The 23,880-nt window shown below is 38.1% G+C and overlaps 1 protein-coding gene across 9 annotated transcripts in view; it reads left to right on the forward strand.

Moving 5' to 3' along the window:
• The window catches only part of inpp4ab (inositol polyphosphate-4-phosphatase type I Ab), a 55,823-nt gene that overhangs the window by 15,207 nt on the left and 16,736 nt on the right, over positions 1-23,880 (forward strand). For 5 of the 9 annotated variants that reach the window (XM_084128459.1, XM_084128461.1, XM_084128463.1 and 2 more), the window contains exons 2-14: positions 10,884-11,071; positions 11,201-11,245; positions 11,667-11,785; positions 13,320-13,436; positions 13,554-13,633; positions 13,774-13,885; positions 13,991-14,081; positions 14,636-14,783; positions 14,879-15,009; positions 16,047-16,151; positions 19,618-19,726; positions 23,188-23,377; positions 23,529-23,744. In XM_084128459.1, coding sequence (XP_083984585.1) covers positions 10,987-11,071; positions 11,201-11,245; positions 11,667-11,785; positions 13,320-13,436; positions 13,554-13,633; positions 13,774-13,885; positions 13,991-14,081; positions 14,636-14,783; positions 14,879-15,009; positions 16,047-16,151; positions 19,618-19,726; positions 23,188-23,377; positions 23,529-23,744 — 1,548 coding nt within the window. In that variant the 5' untranslated portion in view covers positions 10,884-10,986. The remainder of the gene's footprint in view (positions 1-10,883; positions 11,072-11,200; positions 11,246-11,666; positions 11,786-13,319; positions 13,437-13,553; positions 13,634-13,773; positions 13,886-13,990; positions 14,082-14,635; positions 14,784-14,878; positions 15,010-16,046; positions 16,152-19,617; positions 19,727-23,187; positions 23,378-23,528; positions 23,745-23,880) is intronic. The other 4 variants (XM_084128460.1, XM_084128462.1, XM_084128464.1 and 1 more) reach the window with 1 other exon arrangement.

Here is a 23,880-nt window from a genome sequence, read left to right on the forward strand (position 1 = left end):
TGTGTGTTCAGTTACTCAAATGCTCGAGTTTTATTCCGTTTTCCAACTGTAAGTTGTTTAAGAATGAAATGGCTAGAATTTGTTCACACCTCTACTATTGAATCCAACGTATCATCAGTGCTCGGATTTGCTTCCTTGGTGCTGTCAAGTACGACGTGCAATCTGTGAGGTAATCTGGGAGGAATGAGGAAAACAGGGAGGAGCCACTCAATATGTCCCGCCTGAGCTTCCTGTTTTCAGTGGAAATTACGTCAACATCATACAAAGCTTGCACGTTCCAAGGCACTTCAGTTGGCCTTCAAATAATATTCTGGCTCTTCCCAGCTTTGTAATGGCATTGAATAGAGCCCGAGTTTTTGAAGCTCCAAAAAGCACATCCATTCATTATTAAAGTAATCCATTCAACTCCAGTGGGTTAATAATAGGGATGGCAAAAACGAAAAATTTTCTTGACCGATCACCGAGCCTCATTAGCCGGTTGAAACCGGTTAACCGATTAGTTTAAAATATGCTACGCTATTTGAAATAACAGCCATTTCGAGCCGCGCCTGCAATTTCGCAACTCTGTCGCATCTCTCTGCCTCCCGCTCACACACCCTGCGCCGCCCTTCCACTCACGTCACTTTTTTAAAATCCCCTACAGCGCGAAACATGAGTCCCGCAAACGCGGTGCCGAGGAGCTTTTATGTAATTGGAGGACAAATGGCTCCTTAGTTTCGAAATGGTTTGGGTACAAGGTGATCACGTTGAAAATAAAGGCGTTTGTCTAGCGTTAGAAGCTCATTTGAAACATTGCCGCGGCTCATTTAAGAAAATGACAGTTCCGAAGAGACAGCGTTTTAGTTTGAGGTAGTGCTAACAATAATAAAGAAAGATGATGATCATCATCACCTTATCTGTTACCACTGAAATGTAGATGTAATGTATTTCCAAATCTAAGCCCATCTTATGTGGAATGTTGCCTAATAGACTGCAACACGATAAAACCAATGGATAAAACAGGCACCTTCAGAAATCACTTTTTTTTTTAACCGACTACCGACAACTTTGATCGGTTAACGTTGATACGGTCAACCATCGGTCAAACAGTCATCGGTTAACATCCCTAGTTAATAAAAACCCTGAAGCGAAGCGATTGGGTTTTTGTAAAAAAAAAAAAAAATCCATATTTAAAACTTTATAAACTATAATCACTGGCTTCCGGTAATGGCTGTATGCACCTTCACGAGAGTCAAGTTCTGGCGGAAGGGTGACCTCTGACCCGACATAGGATGTATGACGTAGGCGTAGCGTAAGTTTAATTGACGAACGCGGAAGCGCAAGGATAGAGCAAAACAAAACGCTGGTCACGAATTAGAAGTAAAAAATTCGAAGTTTTAAAGGCACACTATGCAGTTTCCGTTTTTCTCAAACAGCGACCCCTAGAGTCGCTGTGGAGTACTTGTATTTAACGTTACTGTCAGACATCCCAAGTCTCCCGGAAGTTCCGGGAGTCTCCCGCATATTGATAGCGGCTCCCTGATGCCCGCAAATTAGTTAAAATCTCCCGGAATCTAGAGCGAGCAAGAGCGCGCATGCGAGACAGAGACTGCTCCAAACCGTGTAGCGCACACACGGTAGAGAGGGAGAGGGAGTGGGAGTGAGAGACCTTGCGTGTGTGTGCTAGTGTGCGTGTGTGCCTCATGAAGCGCATGTAAGACAGAGAGCATCCTGATTGGCCTGTTTCAGTAAATCAACCAATCAATTGTCAGTGTGGGCGGTCTTTTATCTCTTCTCCTGAATCCTCCCTGAAATGACTTTTTGCAGGTTGGGATGTCTGTACTGTCGTAAATACCACTCACGCAGAGCCGTCTCTGCACTCTTCCGACCGCTCTTTCTTCGTCGACTCTGCCATGATTCACGTCTGAAATGCGTGCTAGTGTCTTCCATAGAGACTGCTTCATATGTTGTTGATGTAAGTGACGTCGTGCCGTAAAGCAAGTTGTGATTCTTGCGAGATTTGTCGGGGCGCCCCCCCCCCAAATTTGCATTGCTGGTTTTGCCAGCGGCGTCCCCCCCCCCGCTTTGCTATCGGGATCAGGGGCGTAGCAGCCATTATAAAAGTGGGGGGGACAAAAGCTGTATGGTGATGTGACCCAAAGGTGATGTTCATAATAATAAATTCTAGATAGAATAACAATTGGCATTTTACAGCACCCTAGTGGCAATTTTGGGAACATGCCATGATAGCTTACAGCAACCTATTTAAATCATACTCAAAATAAATAAAAAATACTGCAGGACTTGGGACTTTCAGACCACTGTGGACTTTCAGACCACATCTATACTTTATTTTTATGAAATAAAGATTTTTTATGATATTTACAATATTTCAGTTACACTACACTTGAACAATAACTTTTATCTTACTTCTTAATAGTTGGACAAAAAAAGTGTTCAATGAGTATACAGATTACATCTACAGTAATTTTATACAACAGACATTTTATAAAAATATATCAATAAAACCTTGAAAATGAAGTCAAGTGAATTGTGACATTGACTTAACGTTGACATTGTCTTAACGTTGGATTTTGGTTACGCAAAAACAACAAAATCTCAACGTCAGCTGACGTCGGTATTGGACATCAATTTAACATTGACATTAGATGTTGAATTTACATTGAATTTTGGTCACCCGACGTCGCAACCGAAATTTAACCAAATATAAACGTCTTATGACGTTGTGTGCCTACTGGGAATAATCTGTTATGTCTCATTTAACAGACGTTTTTATCCAAAATCGACAAGTAGGAGAGCATTTAACACACACTCGGCACGTCAATCCGGCGCGACATGGTGCGTTCACACCAAACGCGAATAGAGCGTGTGGCGCGAATGATTTCAATGTTAAGTCAATACAAAGACGCGTTTACGCGCATCTGGAGGTCCTGCGGCGTGAATATCTTACTGCGTTACAGTAAGTTAAATCATAACAAGGAAACTTTAAGCGTGATTCATCATGTCATCGCGACATATTGTAACACATACTTACAGTGTGTGTTTGAAAAAAGGATGTAATCGTCCTCTGCTTTTTTCTGGGGTGCATTTTACCCCAGACGGCCAAACATCAAAGTGACTAAAACGAATGAAAATTCACAAGAGCAACAAGAGATTTGAAGCTCATGGCAGACATGCCCAATAGATGATTCACGCTGTGATTGGCTGAATGTTAGTTCACTCAAGTCTAAGTAACAAATCAGAGAACACGGGTGGAAATATTGGCGCTGGGTCAAAAAAAAATGTGGGGGACAGAATATCCTGTTTCTAAAAGTGCGGGGGACGTGTCCCCCCCGGTTGCTACGCCCCTGATCGTGATGATTCACCCTACTACGAGTTTGTTTACCATCGAAATGATTTAGAAGCCGTTATATTAAGGTACAAATCTTGCATAGTGTGCCTTTAAAGAAATGTTGGAGGACTTCGATATAAGAGAAAAGGATTTACGTCATATGTCGGGTCAAAAGTCATCCTTCCACTGGAACTCAATTCTCTCATGACCTTACATACCGCCATTGTCGTATGGATTACTTTTATGATGGATGCATTTTGTCAGTATGACATAGTGGGTATTTCGTTCCCATAGCATCAATAGAATGCAGTGTAGAGTTCCACTTCAAAAGGGAACTTTGTCATGTTGCCATGCTTCCGGCATGTCTGGACATCTTCCTTCAACAATTTAAGTTGATGGCGTTCTCTCTATAGGTGCCCTTGTATACCCAGGCACAACAACTGTGGCATCACCTAACCTGACTAAAAAATCCAATTACACTTATATTTTTATTCCGAAGATGGTTTCTGTCATTTTAGGTAGTTCACACTGATGTTGAAGTGTTCGTTTTCCCAATACATTTGGTTTAATTAGTTATAAAATGGAATGTAACGTCATGATAAACAGTTGTGCTTGTGATTAAGTCTGTGGGAGCGGGAGTGTAGGTGAGACCTTTATACCGCAGCTCCACATCAGGATAACTACTGCACAGAATCAGGCTCCAAATGACGTAATTGGCAACGACTGTTTCTGGGATATTTTTTTCTGGGAAGTGGAAAAATGGAAATCTTTTTTTTTTTAGTCTATGGTTCCCATGCATCAAGCAAGTTTTTTTTTTTTACCTTTAGTTAACCATATTTGATGTGCTTAATATATGTGTGGTTATTAATTTTTATATAAAACCTCAAATTAAAAATGTTCATCATATCAAGCGATCGTGTCTCTTCAGAAGATTTTGATTAAAGGAGACATATCATGCTTTTAAATTGTTCCTTTTTACATATAAATCATACATTTGTAGTCTATATAAAGCGGAACTGCAATGCTTGGGTCTGAATTCCTCATTATTATAGCTCCACAGGCCCCTTTTCTACCCCTTTTCTGATGTGCGTCTGAGAGCAACTCGTTTTGGTGCGGTCTCTTTAAATACAATTGAGACACTTCATACCCCGCCCCCTCTCCAGGTTGTAGCGGTGACACTTGGTTCAGCTCCACCCCGTTCGGCCATTTTTGTAGTTTGATAGCAGAGATACGATTATCTAGCGGCACAGAAACTTTTTATTCATACGTTATTAACAAAATGTCAACAACGGAAGACTTGTCCAGCCAGCCTTACATGTCACGCGCGGCAGTTCATCTACATTAGACGGTGTAATGAAGCGTGTGGGTTACTACATCCAACAACCGAACATTTTAACTTACCCTCTCGTAACTTCTGCATCCTTTAGCTTGGACTACAAAATTGCAGCGAGAAATAAAAATGGCGGATTGCTCGAAGTGGTGGGCCGGAAGTCAATGTCCTTATTTGGCAGTTCCGCTGCAAATACTGTGACGTAATAGTTCAAAAAACGTCATAGATAACAGAAAAATCGGAACAGGTTGAAAAATATGACCAAAACAGAATATAAAGATATCAACGAAGCACCTGAAGAGAATAATTTCATATTTTCTGTTCTTCTAAACACTCCAAATATACAACAAAATGCATTTAAGGGCTAAAAAAGTGCATTTGGCATGATATGTCCCCTTTAAAGCACTCGATTCATATGGATTACGTCATAGTTTTGGTGGAATGGACTTTCAGTAGAGGGACAGAAATCTCAGCTTTCACTGAAAATATCTTTATTTGTGTTTCGAAAATGAGTGTCTTATGGTTTTAAAATGAGACAACATGAGGGTAAGTAAATGATGACAGAATTTTTGGGTGAACTAACCCTTTAATTAAAGCCTGCTGCTTTCACCTCAGGCGGATTGAACAAAAAAAGGAAATATCTGGCCATTTAAGGCCATTTAGGGAAACCAGTTGCATCTTATACCAGGTTCCTGTCTGTTACACATGAGAAATGCTGTTACCAGCAAGAGAGAAGTAAAAAGTGCTTTCACTTTAACTCTCCTTGCCCTCTGCAACAAACTCAAAGAAGGCATCTACTCAAACCAGTGCCTGTTGAAGCATTTCTTGCTGTTTGAAATGACACTGGACTCCTTCAGTATTACATACTTGCTTGGAGGAATCTGTTAGAATTTGTGTCCATTTTCTCTGCACATGAAGAAAAAGTGTGTCAGGTAGTCCATAGGGATTATCTGAAAAAGCTCTCCTGTTCCAGTTCATGTGACTCATAAATCTGGTGAGGTCTCCAGGACCTATAAATGGCACTCAATGTTGGTGTTAATGTCTCTTTCTGATCCACCGAGATTAAAGGAATAGTTCACCCAAAAATGAAAATTACCCCATGATTTACTCACCCTCAAGCCATCCTAGGTGTATATGACATTCTTTTTTTCAGACGAATACGATCAGAGTTATATTAAAAAATGTCCTGGCTCTTCCAAGCTTTATAATAGCAGTTTCTGTTTTGAAGTCCATCAAAGTGCATCCATCCATGATAAAAGTGCTCCACACACAAAAATATCCATACTTAAAACTTTATCGACTAAAATAACTAGTTTCCGAAAACGGAAAAAAGGCCTAAAATTGTGGCCAAAATTTTACCAGAAGCTAGGCTAATATTTTATGATCTAGTAACATAATTTTTGACATGGAAAAAGCAGTTTCCACATGATACAATAGGTGCAACCTCTTTGTTTGTGTGGTGAGACTGTGGGAAAGAAGTCCAAACTTTCTAATTCTAAGGAAGCATTACATTGTTTGCATTTTCCAGCTGTGCATAAAAGTCCTCATGCCCAGAAGCGATCAATATCTTGACCATTAGCGCATTAAAAAAAGTTTACCCATGTTTGCGTAAGGCTACTGAGCACAAAATCTTGTGTAATATATGAGAAGAGGAATCATCTCTCATGTGGCAGAGACACTTCTGTTTCTGAACAACCTGTCACCTTTCTTGTAAAATGGACCATTGTCTATAGTTGGCTTAAGAAGGTACAAATGTGCTTATGTTAGTCTAAAGTCAGACTGTCCATTGCTAGAGTTTAAAAATATTATTTTTAGGGATGCACCGAAATGAAAATTCTGGGCCAAAACTGAAAATTCAGGATTCACTTGCCCCGAAAACTGAAATTGCATATTAGGCAGTTTTATAAATGACAAAATTGTTGGTGAAATATAAAAATTTAAACGGCAATAAACTGTAATAACTTGTTTTCATGACAGATTTATTCAAACATACATTAAATAATGAAGACATCATTAACCGGTTTAGTCAAAACATAATGAATATGTAATACAGCGCATATATTTAGCAAAATGCTCTTCTCTAGAGTTATTTTTCTAGCAAACTAATGAGTTATTGGACATTGAATAGCTTTCTTGAGGAAAATGTACCGTTAAGTGACATTCTATAGCCTACAAGCTGTTATCTTGATGTCTTTTTCAGGTTGAAACACTGATTGAGCGATCACATGAGACAGGATTCATTTCGGTACGCTGTAATGGATCTTTTAACATACCTTCTGGTGTTCACCCATGTTTAATTCGTAACTGTAATTGAACCGAGCCGAGCGGATAAATGGTCTGTGTGGCGCGGTTCAAATGAGTAGCGCTGTTTAATTCCGCTTTTACCGCATAAACATTATATCGAACATTTATCGAACTCTTGTTATCGTTTTATCAAGGAAAATTATATTGTTTTAGCGCTTAGCCCTAAATTGTACTGTAAAAAAGCTTGGTTTTACTATGAGTTTACAGTATTGTAAAAACCAAAAATTATTGTAAACAAACAATATCATACTGTATTTTCTACACTGCATGTATTATGAAGGTACCCAGCATCCAATGTAGCATGAATAGATCATGCTGTAGAGTTTTTTGATACTTGTTGGTCACCATTGTTGTGTTTTATATGTCGAGTATTGATGTCTATGCATCATTAGGTGATCCTTACAGTATAAGAAATAAATATTGTGTTGCAAGATGAAGTCACAACATTACTGTTGGGAAAGATCCATCTTCAAAAATATATGCTTTTGAAATAAGATATTGTTAAGTCTTCATGCTGCAATAATGCTAAAATATAATCTTTATATTCATGCTAAGAATAGTTTGACTTATGGTGCTTTTACACTGCATGGTACGGTTCGGTACGGCTCGGTAGGGCTCACTTTGCCGCTTTCCAACTGCATGGTATGGTACGGCTCGGCTCACTTTGTGGCACTTTTCCACTGCATGGTATGGCTTGGTACGGCTCGCTTTAAAGAGGTACCACCTCTGTTGAGGTTCCAAGCATACCGTACCGATACTAAAATGTGACGTGAAAACACTATAGATCACTGATTGGTCAGAGAGAAGCATCACTAACAGCATCATTAGATTTGCAACACGAGACACCAAACCCGTTAGATTTAAGTAGTCAGCAACAGCCATCGCAGTATATTTTTTTCGCACAATTTTTATTAAACGACTTGCTTGAAAAAAGAAAAAAAGAAACTTGAAAAAAGAAATGGCTGTATCGTGGTGACTGGTCAGTAGATTAGGTGCAGACATTCATCTCGTTGGTAGCCGAGGAGCGCCGAACCGCGCCGAGCCGTACTATGCAGTGGAAAAGCGTCATAACTTAAAATCGGCCAATTAGCTCTACCAATTGTGCTCTAGCTTGTCATCGTTTCAACAAATGTTTTCGATTGTCATACTTCTGGCTAGATCATAAATTAAAGATCCCAAGCAAATGAAACACTAATCTCCATTATGGTGACTTCAAAACCATTACAGTGGTAAATAATAGAATTTCTTACAGGTTAAAGACAACTTTATAATGTGAATTCACAGTAAAACAAGAGCAATGAATTACTGTGATGTGATATTAGCACCATTCTGCTGTTGTTTCACAGTAATTTGTAAGAAAATTACCCAGCATGCATTGATTTCACAGTAAATCTCTGACTGCAGTAATTTATTGTAAAATAATACTCTTTAATCCTGTAAATTCCTGGCAATTTTTAGTGTACTAAATAGAGAAGACAAGTTATTTTAATATTATATATAATATAGATATAAATCAAAAGTTTAAGAGCGGTACAAATATTTTAATTTGCTAACATTAGAAAGAAATAGCCTACCAAAATATCAAAGCACTGAGACTGGATCAGTTTTGCAAACAATGTTTGACTTTGTTATGAACCGAGGTAGGAATATCTGTATGGATGTTATGGAAGGTCACCCAGAACACCCTAGCAACTATCTACAGAATACAGTACCTGTCAAAAGTTTAGTTTTTTTTTTAATATATATATTTTAGAAAGTCTCTTATGCTCACCAAGGCTGCATTTATTTAATAAAAATACAGTAAAACACAGTAATATTGCAAAATAGAATTACACATTAAAATACCAGTTTTCTATTTGAATATTTTTTAAATAATTTGAAGAATTATTATTATTATTATTATTATTATTATTATTAATAATACTATTATTATTAATACTGTTGTTGTTGTTAATAATAACAATAGTGAATTTGTTCTAAACAAAGTCTACTCTGAAATATTCATTTTAAATTAAATCCAAGATTTTTGGTCAAGAATTTTCAATTTTGATGTATCACTACTTCATAACTTGTTTTTCTTGTGGCTTTTGCAGAAGCTGCAGAGATGTGTCATTGAGGTTATGTCAATAGCAAGTGAAAGTTTGCAGCCCACTTGCTTTAATAATCTCCCACAGCAGATCTTGTTTTTTTGTTTTTAGTTTTTTTTTTGTATTTCAGCAGCAATGAAAGAACAATCCCACATAGTGACATTACCATTAAACGCTATCTCCATGGAGACAGCCAGCTGGGCATACATTTTCTGTCATATTTCTATAAAAAGTAACACAAATACTTAACTTATTTTGTCATGGTATCTTATATACAGGTTTCTTATATTTAAAGAAAGGATAGTAAGTAAAGGTAGAATGTAGTCACTATTCACATACTGTACCATTATTATGTTTGTTGAATCTGTAGTTGAACTTGAGACATTTGCATGAGAGTACATACTGTGGGGTCCTTAAGTCTGATTCCACTTGTGAAAAAGCTTCTATTTAACAATTTTCTTAATTTAATACAACCTTTTTCAATATAAATGATGTGTCCAGCATCACAATATTAGGGAAACATTGAGAAATGTGCATGAATTTCAAGAAATTCTTAATTTCTTAAATTTGGTATATTCCGCTTTTGCTTTAATAACGACATCACTCAAGCTGGCATGACATTGCATGGCATTACCTAAAATGCAGTGAAATCTTGAAATTTACTTTATTGCCTATGGTATTGTCTACCTGAATTTATGTCCATGTCTACAGGAAATAAATCCCAGATATAATATGTAGTCTCAGACCTTTGGACCACACTATGTGGATTTATATACGGGGCATTTGTTGAGATTTGATGCATCTGTGTGTGTTCACTTTAACATCAGCTCCTCTTGTTCTTGTTTGACTCATAGAGGATGATGTGGGCAGGCGAGGTTCTGTTCATCAACCAAGTCTGTTAACATTATCAGGTTGTATGCCTACTAGAGCCGCAAATGATTAATAAAAGGTCTCTCAAATGCTTCAAAAATCTAAATGGATAAGCTATATAGCTATATAACCTATATAGTCTAATACATACCTGTCAACACTCCCGTTTTTCCCGGGTTTCTCCCGTTTTTTAGCCCTATCTCCCAGACCCCTCCCGGTTTGTTATTTCTCCCGAGAAACTCCCGTAATTTGCATGGCCCAAACTCCTTTATGAATAATCGGACCAATATGTTTGTCTGATGCTGACCAGTTGCCAGATCTTGTATTAAATGCATTATATTCACACAATCCACACACCATATACAATTTCAACCCGTTTGTCACCTCAACCTGGCAACCCATAACAAATCTCCCGGATTTTGAAAACCAAATGTTGACAGGTATGGTCTAATAGATAATGGTCACTTTTAAAACTGCTCTCAGTAAACACAGGTATCTGGTCCTCTACTACATAATTTTAAGAGTATCCAGTCCTCTTTCAGATCTAGTTAATTTAAAAGTGCATATTCAGGAAAAGAAAAAAAGCAGTGGCATGAAGTGAAGTGGCTTCTTCCTTTCAAAATAATGAGAAACAATGTTTTTTTTGGAATGCCTAATATGGCTGTCTGTAGCGCACACTAAACTAAACTTACAATCGATTCTGAAGATTCAAAATTGATGAAGTCCCAGAAAGCCCCACAAGGATTGTTTCTATTTAATTTCTGAAAGCTTCTATTGTACTCTAGAACACTCCAGTAGTGCCCATACGAAAAAATGATATGCAAGTTACTCCAAAGTTTCTGTGTTTCCACCAAATCTGGAAAAATCTAATTTGCCTTCTCTCTCTCTCTCTCTCTCTCTCTCTCTCTCTCTCTCTCTCTCTCTCTCTCGCTCTCTCTCTCTCTCTCTCTCTCTCTCTCAGATAACAGAGGAGGAAACGGCCACAACAGGAGTGTGCCTGGCTGTGTGTGGATTTCCACCACTCCTCTTACTCTAGCGTCAACACACACAAACATCCTGCCAGAATGTCACGGAGGGAACGGCCATGGTCAGTGTACAGGGCAAATACATTAGAGCTTTCTTCAGAGATGCTTGGACTAGCATTGGAAGGTATACAGTAGTACCCATGAACTTGTGATTTGATGTTCTCTTGTATTTTACTTTTGCATTTTGATTGTTCTCTTGCATTTTGCTTTACATATGAATTATATCCAGTCTCTCTCTTTGTCCTCTTTGTAGGAAACAGTCAAGATCCAGATGAGCCAGTACTGGAGTTCAGTCTTGGTCAGTCTTGTTTTTTCTAAAGCAGCAGAAATGGCACCAGAAATTACCTGCTCTCCATTAGTAGCCAAGATTGATGGGGATATAAGGGTTTAGCTGACAATCGGGTCTGATCTTTAGACTGAAAATGACACTGAACAGGAGTGTAAATATTTCTGTGAGAGCTCTTTGTCCTACTGTATGCTTACGTGAAGATAACCGCTTATGCAGCTGCGTTTGGATTAAGTGACTGCCTCTATCTTTCATCAGTTGTAAATAATGTGGTTTAACAGGGGAGGTCTGATTATATCTCAGAGAATCAACAAGTCTTAGCAAATAACACTTGAGGTGCACTGTAGCTCATTCATATATACAATGTTTCTTGTGGAAAATCTTTACACTGTTATGACCCTCAGCATAAATGCATTTGTATGTGGTTTTGTAGTCTGCAATGAGCTGACCACACCGTCTCTGGACCGAAAACCAAACTGTTTTGTTGCTGTGAGCTGTACCACACCTCCTCAGGCTTTCTGGACCAAGCATGCACAGACAGAGATCATTGAGGTGAGATGGACACAAATGTTCCTGTTTTATTGTCAGCCCAGGCCAACACTTTTACCCAAAACCCAAACTATTCCCACTTGGTATTAAAGGGATAGTTTACCCAAAAATGAACATTTCTTTCTTCTACTGAACTCAAAAGAAGATATTGTGAAGAATATTGGTAACCAAACAGTTGATGGACCCCATTGACTTTCATAGTATGGAGGGAAAAAATGGAGTCCATCAACTGTTTGGTTACCCATATTCTTCAAAATATCTTCTTTTGTGTTCAGCAGAAGAAATAAATTCATACAGGTTTGGAACAACTATGATGACAGAATTTTCCTTTTTGGGTGAACTATCCCTTTAATATCTGTCTTGCATGATCTAATCACAAGTGGTCAGCCGAGACAGATGGTAACACCTGGTTTATAACTCTGAATTTTGTTTCAGTGATTATAAAACAGTTTAGACCCCCTTGTTTTTGGGGTGTACTAGAATATGTTTTCGTGCTTGATTGTTCAAAAAACGCATTATTTTTCACTTATTTTTAAATTATTACAGCTTCTCTCTCCCCAGTCTGTTTGAACGTGTCATTTTCGATGAAGCCCCTCCTTCCGAAATAAGAAATGTGCTGTGATTGGTTAGCTGGCCCCAGTGTGTTGTGATTGGCAGCGCTTAGCACGTGTTTGGGAAATGTCACGCCCCTTCATAACCGCGAGCTCTACTCAGATGTAAATATTAATGATGACGTCAATTTCAAACCATTTCGAGCCCGATTCAGACCCTGACAATGTTAACGAACAAGAGGATTGTGCTGAACGGATTTTAAACATGGACTTTGCAAGACGTTTCAGAGTGTGTTTTTTTCTTTTTTTATAGATAGGATGTTATCCACCATTTAATCATATTTGTAGGACAAACTTTTGGACAGACTTTTTCCAGGGTATAAAAAACAGCGACAACAACTCTTCCTTTTCTCTAAAGCAGCCCAACATGGCCTCACCCCCTTAGTTGCGTGTTCCCGGGGGCAGGGTTTATGTAAATTTTAGGGTTTGTGATGTCACCAACCCAGGAAGAAGCTCGTTGTAGTCATCAAAAAGCTATTTCTGTAAAAGAAAATGTCTCCTTTTGCATTGAACTTTGAGCATTGTAACTTTTCAGATGTTGTTTATGCTCAAACAGCAACATTACACACTAACTAAAGTTAAAAAAAGTGAAATCATAATCAAGGACCCCTTTAAGTAAGGTTAGGGCAGAGAATCAATATATTTTTCTGATTCGATTTGACAAGATACTCTGGTTGCACATATTGTTGGGCGATGCCGAAAGGCTGTAGAGGAAACTAGGCATATAATAAAAGATTGGTTGTGGAATTTTAAGAATTATCAAGTTCAAACGAAGGTCACAATTAATCAAAAAATTAATATTTTTATCCAGCCTTAGAAACACTTGTGACCACCCAAGATGGTTGTTAATTTTCTGCCATTTATGGAACAATGTGGACTGATTTGGATGACTAACCAAAACAAATGGTTTGACCTCTGTTTTGCAGGGCACAAATAGTCCCATGTTCCTCAGCAGTGTGGCTTTCTTCCAAGACTCCTACATTAACCAGCACACACAGGTCAAGCTCTCCGTGTACGATGTAAAAGATCGCTCACAAGGAACGGTGAGATGCATACCACGCACATCAAATGAGAAGGTCTCTAATATAAAAAAACAGCTCAGACTATGCTGCTTTGTCTTTTTCTTTTTGTCTTTTTAATACTTTTTTCTCTCTTTCCAGATGTACCTTCTTGGCTCAGCGATGTTCCCAGTGAAGGACCTTCTGCAGGAAAAGAACCACAGACTTAACTTGCCTCTCAGGTGATCCAACCCATCTTTTTTAGAAGTCTTGTTTGAGCAATCGCCTAAATGGTGTATCTAGAACAGTCTACTTCATTGCTGAAAACGACCCAAGCATATGCAGTTTGAACGTATCGGCATTTCTTATCCCTTTTCCTCAGGTCAGCAGAAAACAAGCATGTGGGTAGTATTACAGTCATTGCCTGGCAGCTTGAGGAGAAGAGAGATCAGCATACACCGATCAAACATCTGCAAGACACCATCAATGGCAGGGTGAGCGTGACTATGCTCTTAATGACCCAACTATCAGCATGTTTGTATACTAGTTTACTTATTCTGATGTGAGTGTTTTCGTTCATTCATGTGCCATTGCTGCAGACAGTCCTCCCCGTGGATGAGAGTCTGACAGAATCTGTGGGAGTCCGAGTGAAATACGCCTCTCTGTGGAAAGACTCCTTTCTACGATCCGGTAAGAATATCATTCACTTGAAGAATGGCTTATTTTTCACACTCTATAAATTATCCTTTGTGATGGAAATTAGGGACGTCACAGTGAGTACATTTTCACACCTTTAAATAAACTTGCGGCAACACCGGTATTAGCGATAACACCGGGGGATGGGGTGGACGCTCAGGACCTGTTGCGCACCAAATCCTCCGCCATTGTCTTGTCCCGAGTTTAGATCTTAACCTTAATGCATATTTTGCCTTAACAAGTGATGAGTGACATCTTCCCCACTCTTGAAAAGCAGAGACCATCACTGGATACATGTTTCTTAATAGCTCTATGGGAAATATTGACTGAAACATTGCTGGTACTAAGAATAACATAATAGTACATAATATTTTATTGTTGTAATAGTGCTTTTCCCAAGATCAAGGGCACTTAGTTTTATTTTTATTGACAGAAGTGAAATCCAAGGCCTGGTCATAATATCATAAATGCTCACAAATTCAGTTTTAATGCAACAGCCTTGCACAATTGATTTCTCTTAATGGTTTAATCCTGTTTCTGCATCTCAGTGTTTGGTGGCACCATGTCGCGCATGTACCGTTTTCCAACCACTGATGGGAATCATTTACAAATCCTGGAACAGATGGCTGAGAGCGTCCTGTCACTTAACATCCCACGACAGTTTGTCAAACTCTTACTGGAAGAGGATTCCTCCAGGTGTACATCATAACCTCAGACAGCATGACCTTTTTAACGGTGTGTATATATAAAAGAGCAGTTCTTTACATGATTGTGTGTTTTGATGCTCGTAGAGTATGTGAGCTGGAGGAGTTGGGGGAGTTATCTCCTTGTTGGGAGAATCTCCGGCGGCAAATCGTAACGCAGTACCAGAGCATCCTTCTGACCTATCAGGATACAATCACAGACTTGCAGGACTACAAAGGTCAGTCTGCACTTTGAGGTTGTTCCTGTTGTATTACTTTATTTCAGGACTTTCAGACGTTCAGTACTTTAGCACAGGGTTTCTCAAACTCGGTCCTGAAGGGCCACTGTCCTGCACAGTTTAGCTCCAACCCTGATCAAACACACTTAGCTGTGAATTTCTAGTGATCCTGAAGACATTGATTAGCTTGCTCAGGTGTGTTTGATCAGTGTTGGAGCTAAACTCTGCAGGACGGCGGCCCTCCAGGACCGAGTTTGAGAAACCCTGCTTTAGCACATGTAAGTTGTTCAAAAGAAACATATGATGATACAGTGGGGTCCAAAGATGTGAGACCACATTGATAGTCTGGGATTCAAAATATAATTTAAAATCTGGAAATAAAGTAGCATTTTTGAACATTTAAAAAAAAAAGAAATATAGTAAGAATCGGACCCTAAACTAAAGTGTTATGGGGAAATATGGGAAACCTTATAATGCAATGCAATACAATGATGATTAGGAGATGTACAAATAAACATTCATCAAAAGCCTGTTGTATCATAGTTGATACTAACATTTTAACATGATTTTTCTAAATTATGTAATGATAATCAAGTAAACCTAAGTTGATTCAGTCCAGTTCATCTTCAAATATAACTTACAATATAACATTTATTAATGCATTTATTTTACACTAATTTGTAAAGATTTCACATGTACCACGACCTGAACGTGGACATTTTTATAATGTTACTAAAAGCCATTTTACTATCTTAAAAGGTATCAACTATCAAACAGACGACAGAAGGCATGTTGTAGATTGTGTACAACTGGTTTTTCAGCAGTTTTAATCATGTTGATAATTTAGAGGCCTTAGAAATTCAAGTATTAAACATGAGGCTTTATAGGGTTAAACTTAATGACCCAAAATTATGTGAAAGATTCTGGAAGACTAATAATAGACCTGGAAGACTAATAATAGTAGACATGTCTACCTCCCTATTTGAATGATTGAGGGGTATCAAGAGATTTTTTTTCTATCTATCTGTCTCTTACAGGTCCATCATTTAAAGCCAGTAATCTGAAAGCAGAAAGGAAGTTGGAATTTATGCCCACCAACCTCCATGTGCAAAGAATGAGGGTTCAGGATGAGTCTGGCTGTGGTTAGATCTCTTTCTTTCATTCTGTTTACTTATTTCATTAGTCATCCCATTCCTCTTTTCTTTGTTTCCCTTCGTTTGAAAGGTTTTTGTTACTGCTCTATATATTCCTGCCCAGTCTGGTGTATGTGCTCTTCACTGTGTAAATCCCACCAGGCAGTAGGTGTATATATTTAGAGCACTTAGCACATGTAAATAGTCTCTCGTACAGAAGTTTTCATGCACTCAACACAAACACACACTCTTTTAGTTTTGACCCCCAGTCTTGAAATTATACTTACCAGGCTATAGTGCGAAATTATACTTACCAGGCTATAGTGCAAAATTATACTTCCCAGGCTATAGTGCGAAGTTTAAAAAAAAAAAAAAATGTAGAAAGAGAATTGTAGCATTTCATCTGTCTTGAGTAAAGCTAGAAAAAATAATAATCAGTATTAATTGATAAAAGCAGAGAAAATTCATCACTGGAATGAGCAGCAGTGTATGTAAGCCTACATCTTAATTTTTTTTGTAATTGCGACTTAATATCTCACATTGTGAATTTATCTCACAATCTAGCTTTTTTTCACAGTGCAACTTCAATTCACATATTTAGAATTTATATCTCACAGTGTAACTATATCTCATTCTTGTGACTACACAATACAAATATCTCATAATACGAATTTTTACACGTAATTGCAACTTTTGATCCCATGTAATGTGACTGTTTCACAACTTTATTTTTCATAAAAGCGAATTTATATCTCACAGTGTGCTTTTGTGTTTCCCAATTGTGACTTTATATCTCGCAATGTGACTTTATATGACGCACTGCAACTTCTCGTCACTTTTTGTCACATTATTTCAACTTATCATGGAATGCAACTTTTTATATTGCAGAGCAATATTATTTCTCATATTTGCGACTTCTTATGTTACATGCAACTTTATATTACACAATGCGATTTTATTTCTTGTAATTGCACATTTATATCTCAGAGTGCAACTTTTTATCTTTATAATTCTAATTATATATTTAGAACTTTATTTTAAGTGTAACACAGAGACTTAATAACATAAAGATAATAAACGATATTCGTTTAAATACTGATACAGGCAAACCAATTCTGGTACTACTCGACCTCAGTGCTGCATTTGACACTGTCGATCATAACATACTTCTTGACAGGCTGGAAAACTGGGTCAGGCTTTCTGGGATGGTCCTAAAATGATTCAGGTCATACTTAGATGGGAGAGGTTATTATGTGACTATAGGAGACCATAAGTCTGAGTGGACATCCATGACATGCGGAGTCCCTCAAGGCCCAATTCTTGCGCCGCTCCTGTTCAACCTGTACGCTCCCACTGAGCCAAATAATGAAAAAGAACCAAACTGCATACCAGAGCTATGCAGACGACACACAGATCTACTTAGCCCTATCACCTAACGATTACAGCCCCACTGACTCCCTGTGCCAATGCATTGATGAAGTTAAACAAAGATAAAACTGAAGTCATTGCGTTTGGAAACAAAGATGAAGTTCTCAAGGTGAACGCATACCTTGACGCTAGGGGTCAAACAACTATAAATCAAGTCAGGAATCTCGGTGTGATTCTGGAGTCAGACCTTAGTTTCAGTAGTCATGTCAAAACAATAACTAAATCAGCATACTATCATCTCAAAAATATTGCAAGAATTAGATGCTTTGTTTCCAGACAAGACAAGAAAAACTTGTTCATGCTTTTGTCACCAGCAGGGTGGATTATTGTAATGGACTCCTCACTGGCCTTCCCAAAAAGACCATAAGACAGTTGCAGCTCATACAGAACGCTGCCGCCAGGATTCTGAGCAGAACCAGAAAATATGAACATATCACACCAGTCCTCAGGTCTTTACACTGGCTCCCAGTTAGATTTAGGATTGATTTTAAAGGATTATTACTGGTATATAAATCACTCAATGGCGTAGGACCTCAATATATTGCAGATATGCTCACTGAATATAAACCCAACAGATCACTCAGATCATTCGGATCACATCAGCTAGAAATACCAAGGGTTCACTCTAAGTATGGTGAGTCCGCTTTTAGCAATTATCCCAGTCGCAGCTGGAACCACCTTCCAGAAGACATCAGATGTGCTCCTACAGTAGTCGCATTCAAATCCAGACTCAAAACACTTCTGTTTAGCTGTGCATTTACTGAATGAGTACTGTGCCACTGTGCGTCCGACTGATTACACTGTATTTTATTTCTGCATCCTCCTTTTGATTCTAAACTCAAATGGCACTGAAAATTGGATAAGAGACAAACATAAATGACTTAATTGGAGAAATTGAGAGATGAAACCATGCTGAAGATCTGGGTCTGTGCTGGAGTAGTGAGTTTGATGTGCCAATTAAACTCAAGGTTCTGTGGGGTGCAGACTGGATCGACTCCATTCCTAAAGCTTCCGAACAAATGGGTTTTTTTGGGGTGTGGACTGATGGGGCAGTGAACCCAGGGAGTCAGTCCTAGAGCTCCTCCTGTCCGATTTTAGGGGAAAATTGGAGACGTCAAATAGATTTTTTTAGGCGCGTCGAAAGATCACCACAGACACAGTACAATCCACATGGGATAATCTCACAGTATAACAAGCAGCTGTACAAAATATGATAAACCAGTGTTTTGCCAGTTTATCTCTTTTAATTATAACTGTCTAAATTGTTAAAAGATACCTGAGGGGGATTTATTCATTATGGTCAAAGGAACACTGTGGTGACTATTACGGGGATACTAGTCCAGATTAGTATGGGGATACTAGTCTGGTGGGTTTAGTTAATCCACGGTATTGTAGTGGGGGAAACCCCGAGGGTCTGTATGATCAAATTTGCGAGCAAGTTGTGAGTGCTCACCTTTTTCAATTGAGGTGAAAATTGATCTCTCTAGAGACGTCTAGAGTTATATAGGCGCGCCGAGGGAAAAACCACAGAAAAGACTGACCATCATGGGAAAATCTCAGAGTATCCACTGTACGTCCGACTGACTGCACTGTATTCTTCCTTTTGATTCTAAACTGAACTCAAATGGCACTGAGAATTGGGTAAGAGAGAGACATAAACCACTTAATTGGGGAAATTGAAAGATGCAAAATAAGATACACCTGTATTTTGCCAGATGATGTTTATTGTATGTATCATCTTTTTACTACTTTAATTCATTTTACTCTAATTCATCCCTTTTATAACTGTTTTAATTTCCATTGCTTTTATTTTGTGCTTATGTTCTATGCAAAGCACTTTGAATTGCCATAGTGTGACATTTTAATTCCTTTCTATGTAAAGCATTTTGAATAACTGTTTTAATTTTCCTTGCTTTTATTTTGTGATCATTTTTATTCCTTTCTATGTAAAGCACTTTGAATTGCCATAGTGTATGAAATGTGCTATATAAATAAATTTGCCTTGCCTTGCCTAACATGAAATGGATGTGTGTGTTTGTGTTTCTAGATCACACCTATGATTTGGTGACGATTGGGGCCCCTGCAGCTCACTGCCAGGGCTTCAAAAATGGTGGTTTGCGGAAACTCCTACAGAAATTTGAGGAGGCAAAGAAAGTGTAAGTTAGGTTTTACACTGCCTGGTTTTGAAAAGATGCAAATTGAGTGTAGTGTACGTATGTGTTCGTATGTACGTGCATGTGTTGCATGTAAAGAAAGAGCTATCATGTGGATTTTTGCTATAATGGCCCAAGGCACAGACAGCAGTTAAAGGGATACTCCACTTTAAAATGAAAATTCTGTCATCATATACTCACCCTCATACCTCAATCCTTTATGAATTTCTTTCTTCTGCTGAACAGAAAGGAAGATATTTAGAAGAATATCAGTAAACAGACCGTTTCTGGTCTCATTGACTTCCATAGTATATTTTTTTCCTACTATGGAAGTCAATGAGACCAGAAACTGTCTGGTTACTGACATTCTTCTAAATATCTTCCTTTCTGTTCAGCAGAAGAAAGAAATTCATACAGGTTTGAAACAACATGAGGGTGAGTATATGATGACAGAATTTTCAGTTTAAAGTGGAGTATCCCTTTAAGTTTGCATATACATTTTTGCTAATCAGCCATCTGGTAGTTTCACATAACTAGATTTTATCTATTTCCTTTATGCTGTAATATGTGTACAAGAAAAAAATAAAATGTGTGATGCTTCACTCATTAAGGATAAAACATTTCAAAAACATCTTACTGAGAGAGCATGTAGGAACATTTAAAGGGGACCTATTATGTTTTTGATTTATTTTACCTTTCCTTTAGTGTGTAATATAACTGTTTGTACAAGTAAACAATCTGGTTCTTGAAGGCCAAAGGCAAGACATTATTACATGGACATCCAAAGGCAGAGGAATTGAAGAAAATTTAAATTAATTTTTAACACTATTCCTCAGCAGTACATCCACAACCTTTTGTTGTGTTCTCACCACAAAAAATATAAAATAAAAAATTACTACTGTGGCCTTGCCAAGTCACACTTGCAAAGGTGGTTTGAGTCGATCAGCTTGTTCTTAACTGTCATTATCAGAATTGGGCTCAAACTGATGCCATATTTAGTGAACTGTAGTTACAGTAATATTTACAGTGTCTGTAAATACTTTTCGGAAGAATGATTTTAAAGAAACCAAAACTAAAACAGAGCAGTCAGACAGAGTGTGAAAGCAGGTGATGCAATAATGTAAATTATAAAACAAAATAGTTTTTGAACATTAAATCATGTAAACATGTTCTAGTAGAGCCCCTGAACAAAATTATGAACCTGTAAATGTTCATAATAGGGGCCCTTTAAAATCACACTAGAGTTTTGCTAGCTTTATCATTTCATTTTGCACAAACTATTGTATTTATAACTGTATTTTCCCTTTAATGTAGAATGGATATTCTATTTTCAAAATCATTGCTTTCATTAGTGTATATCACCATCTCTGGGCTGCTTTTGGTCATGTGTTGGTTTGCTAATGTTACGTTAGTAGCAGTTTTCTTTTAAGATACGCTCTTAGTTTATTTTTCATATGTTTTAATTGCATTTTTGCTTTCTAATCAGCATTTATGAAGAGGAATGGTGAGTTTGTTGGAACTTTATTTTTATTTGTTTGTTTGTGGTTTGTTAGCATTTTATGCATGACATCTCTGATCCAAAACCTAGTGAGCTGCAGTGATATAAACAGAGCTCCTGTAATGTATTGTGGGAATGCTCTCAATGCTGCCTTAAAATTTGTATAAACAACATAAAACTATGTTTTGAAACAGCCTTCATGCGATGAGCACCTATGATGCCTAGACTGCCTCACTCTGTTTTGGAACAGAATGATATTCATTATTCTGTGATTTCATCATCCTTTCTCTGTGGTCGCAACAAAAGCGTAATAGCAGTGTGTGTGTGTGTTGGAATAAAGTTGTTCAGATAATTGTCTTTTGTTGAGCACACACATATATATAAATGTGCTTCCTGTTTGATCTTTCCTTGTCAGTCAGAATCTCCGGTCAGTTATTTTTCTAGGCTGATTTACCGCAATAACTGGGGAAATTTCACATAGAAATGTCCAAGTCCCCGTATTTCATTCCCAAAACATAAAGAAAATGTATTTTGCATAAAGACATTTAATCCTATTTTAGGGTCATTTTGATTATTATTTTTTTCATTGTGACAAATGGTTCATGAAAATGTGACGCATTTCCCCCCAAAGTTACAATTAATAAATCTCATTCTCAGCTTAAATTAAGTTCAGTACCACAGTGTCATGTGTCAATAATTTAAACAATAATAATCAATAAGATTCTTTTTGCCAGATTTTGCAGGGACAATACCACAGTGCAAAAAAGGCTTAAATGAATGTTCCCTAAAAACAGATTTTATGCAAAATGTAATGTCTTATATATTACATTTAAAGGTCCCGTTCTTCGTGATCCCATGTTTCAAATGTTGCTAATGTTGCTGTTAGAGCATAAATAATATCTGTAAAATTATAAAGCTCAAAGTTCAATGCCAAGCGAGATATTTTATTTAACAGAAGTCGCCTACATCGAATGGCCCGTTTGGACTACATCCCTCTACTTCCTTCTTTAATGACGTCACTAGAACCGTTTTTTGACTAACCTCCGCCCACAGGAATGCTCCCTCAACTCTACCGAAATTCGTTTATGTACTTGCGCACTTCTTATAACTTACTGTGTTTACTCAGCTCTTACGGTGATTTTCTGAAGTAAAACTGACGCTTCATCGTTGTGTGATGTACAATAAACTTCATTAAACTCATCAGTATATGTTTGATCATCATTCAGACAGCAGACTTGTAGGCTATTAATAAATAATGGATACATACAAGCAGATGACAAATACGTTATAATAACCGTAATTAAACTACTAAACTATACCGGTTTCATCTCTATACAGCACTCTGACTCTGTAGGCATTATTGTCCGACTGGAAATGAACACCGTTACTGAGAGTTTCTGATATTATCATCATTCCGTGAGATGAAAATGTCCTGAGAGACTGAGCGCAAGCTCATGAAGCTCCGCCCCCTGGATCGTCCAGCAGCAGCTTATTTGCATTTAAAGGGCACACACTAAAACAGCGCGTTTTTCTGTGCCCCAAAAAATGACTTCACATACACACTCTGGGGACGTCAGAGACTTATTTTACATCTTGTGAAAAGGGGCATAATACGGGACCTTTAAAATAGAGGTGGAATATGTCCCATTTCTTTACAGGTTTGGGAGATTCACATATGTTTCTCAAAATGATGCTGTCTGCTCAATGATGATGTACAAACACACTCTACTGTTGCTGTACCTTGTAATGCACAGAAGCACTAACAGTTCTGCCATTCAAAGGACTCCTGTTTGCTCTGAAAAATCATGATTGAGGACCTGAAGTGTCTGGTGCCTGTCAAAGTCTCTAGAGCGTCACTGTTTGAATGAAATGCACAATCATTATCTGTCTGTTGTTGTGCACTAATGTGCATGTGTGTGTTTATTGCTTGCATGGTGTGTAAGTAATCAAGCTCTCTCTGGTCCAGCAGCAGTGCTCTGTCCAGCTCCCAGTCCATCGTCTACATCCCTCAGGATATTGTCCGTGCCAAAGAGATCATTTCCCATATCAACACACTCAAGACTCAGGTCAGCTACTACGCTGAACGCCTGTCTCGCGCCGCTAAAGAACGCTCTGCTAACGGCATGGAGAGAACCCTCGCCATCTTAGCGGACAAGGTGGGTGTCGGAGTAAATATAGCTCCTGCCCATTTAGTGCTACTTTTAGATCCATTTGAAGTTACAAATTACCATATTTATTTTACTAACTTGTGGTTAGTAAAATGGTCTGTGGCTGATACTATAACCTCTTTTTCTCTCTCACTTTCAGACACGACAGCTGGTGATGGTGTGTGACTGTAAACTGCTGGCGTCTGCAGTGCAGGCTCTGAACGCAGCTAGACCCGAGTACATAGCCTCTAAAAACTCACCCTCTGCTGACTCAGAGCAGGTGGTGCTGAGGAATGATCAGGACACACTGCTGGCCAAATGGAGCGGCAGGAACAGTCGTTCATCCCTCCACGTTGACTGGCACGAGGAAGAGTGGGTAAGAAAGCTTTAGAGGCCTGTTCACAGCAAATCCATTGACTAACAATTTTTTGAAGAAGTATCTTATACCAACCAAGGTTCATTTTTTCCCTTAAAAATACAGTTAAAAATATTAATATTGTGAAATATTTTTA

The sequence above is a fragment of the Abramis brama genome (assembly GCF_963993115.1).
Source record: "Abramis brama genome assembly, chromosome: 11".
Taxonomy (NCBI): Eukaryota; Metazoa; Chordata; class Actinopteri; order Cypriniformes; family Leuciscidae; genus Abramis; species Abramis brama.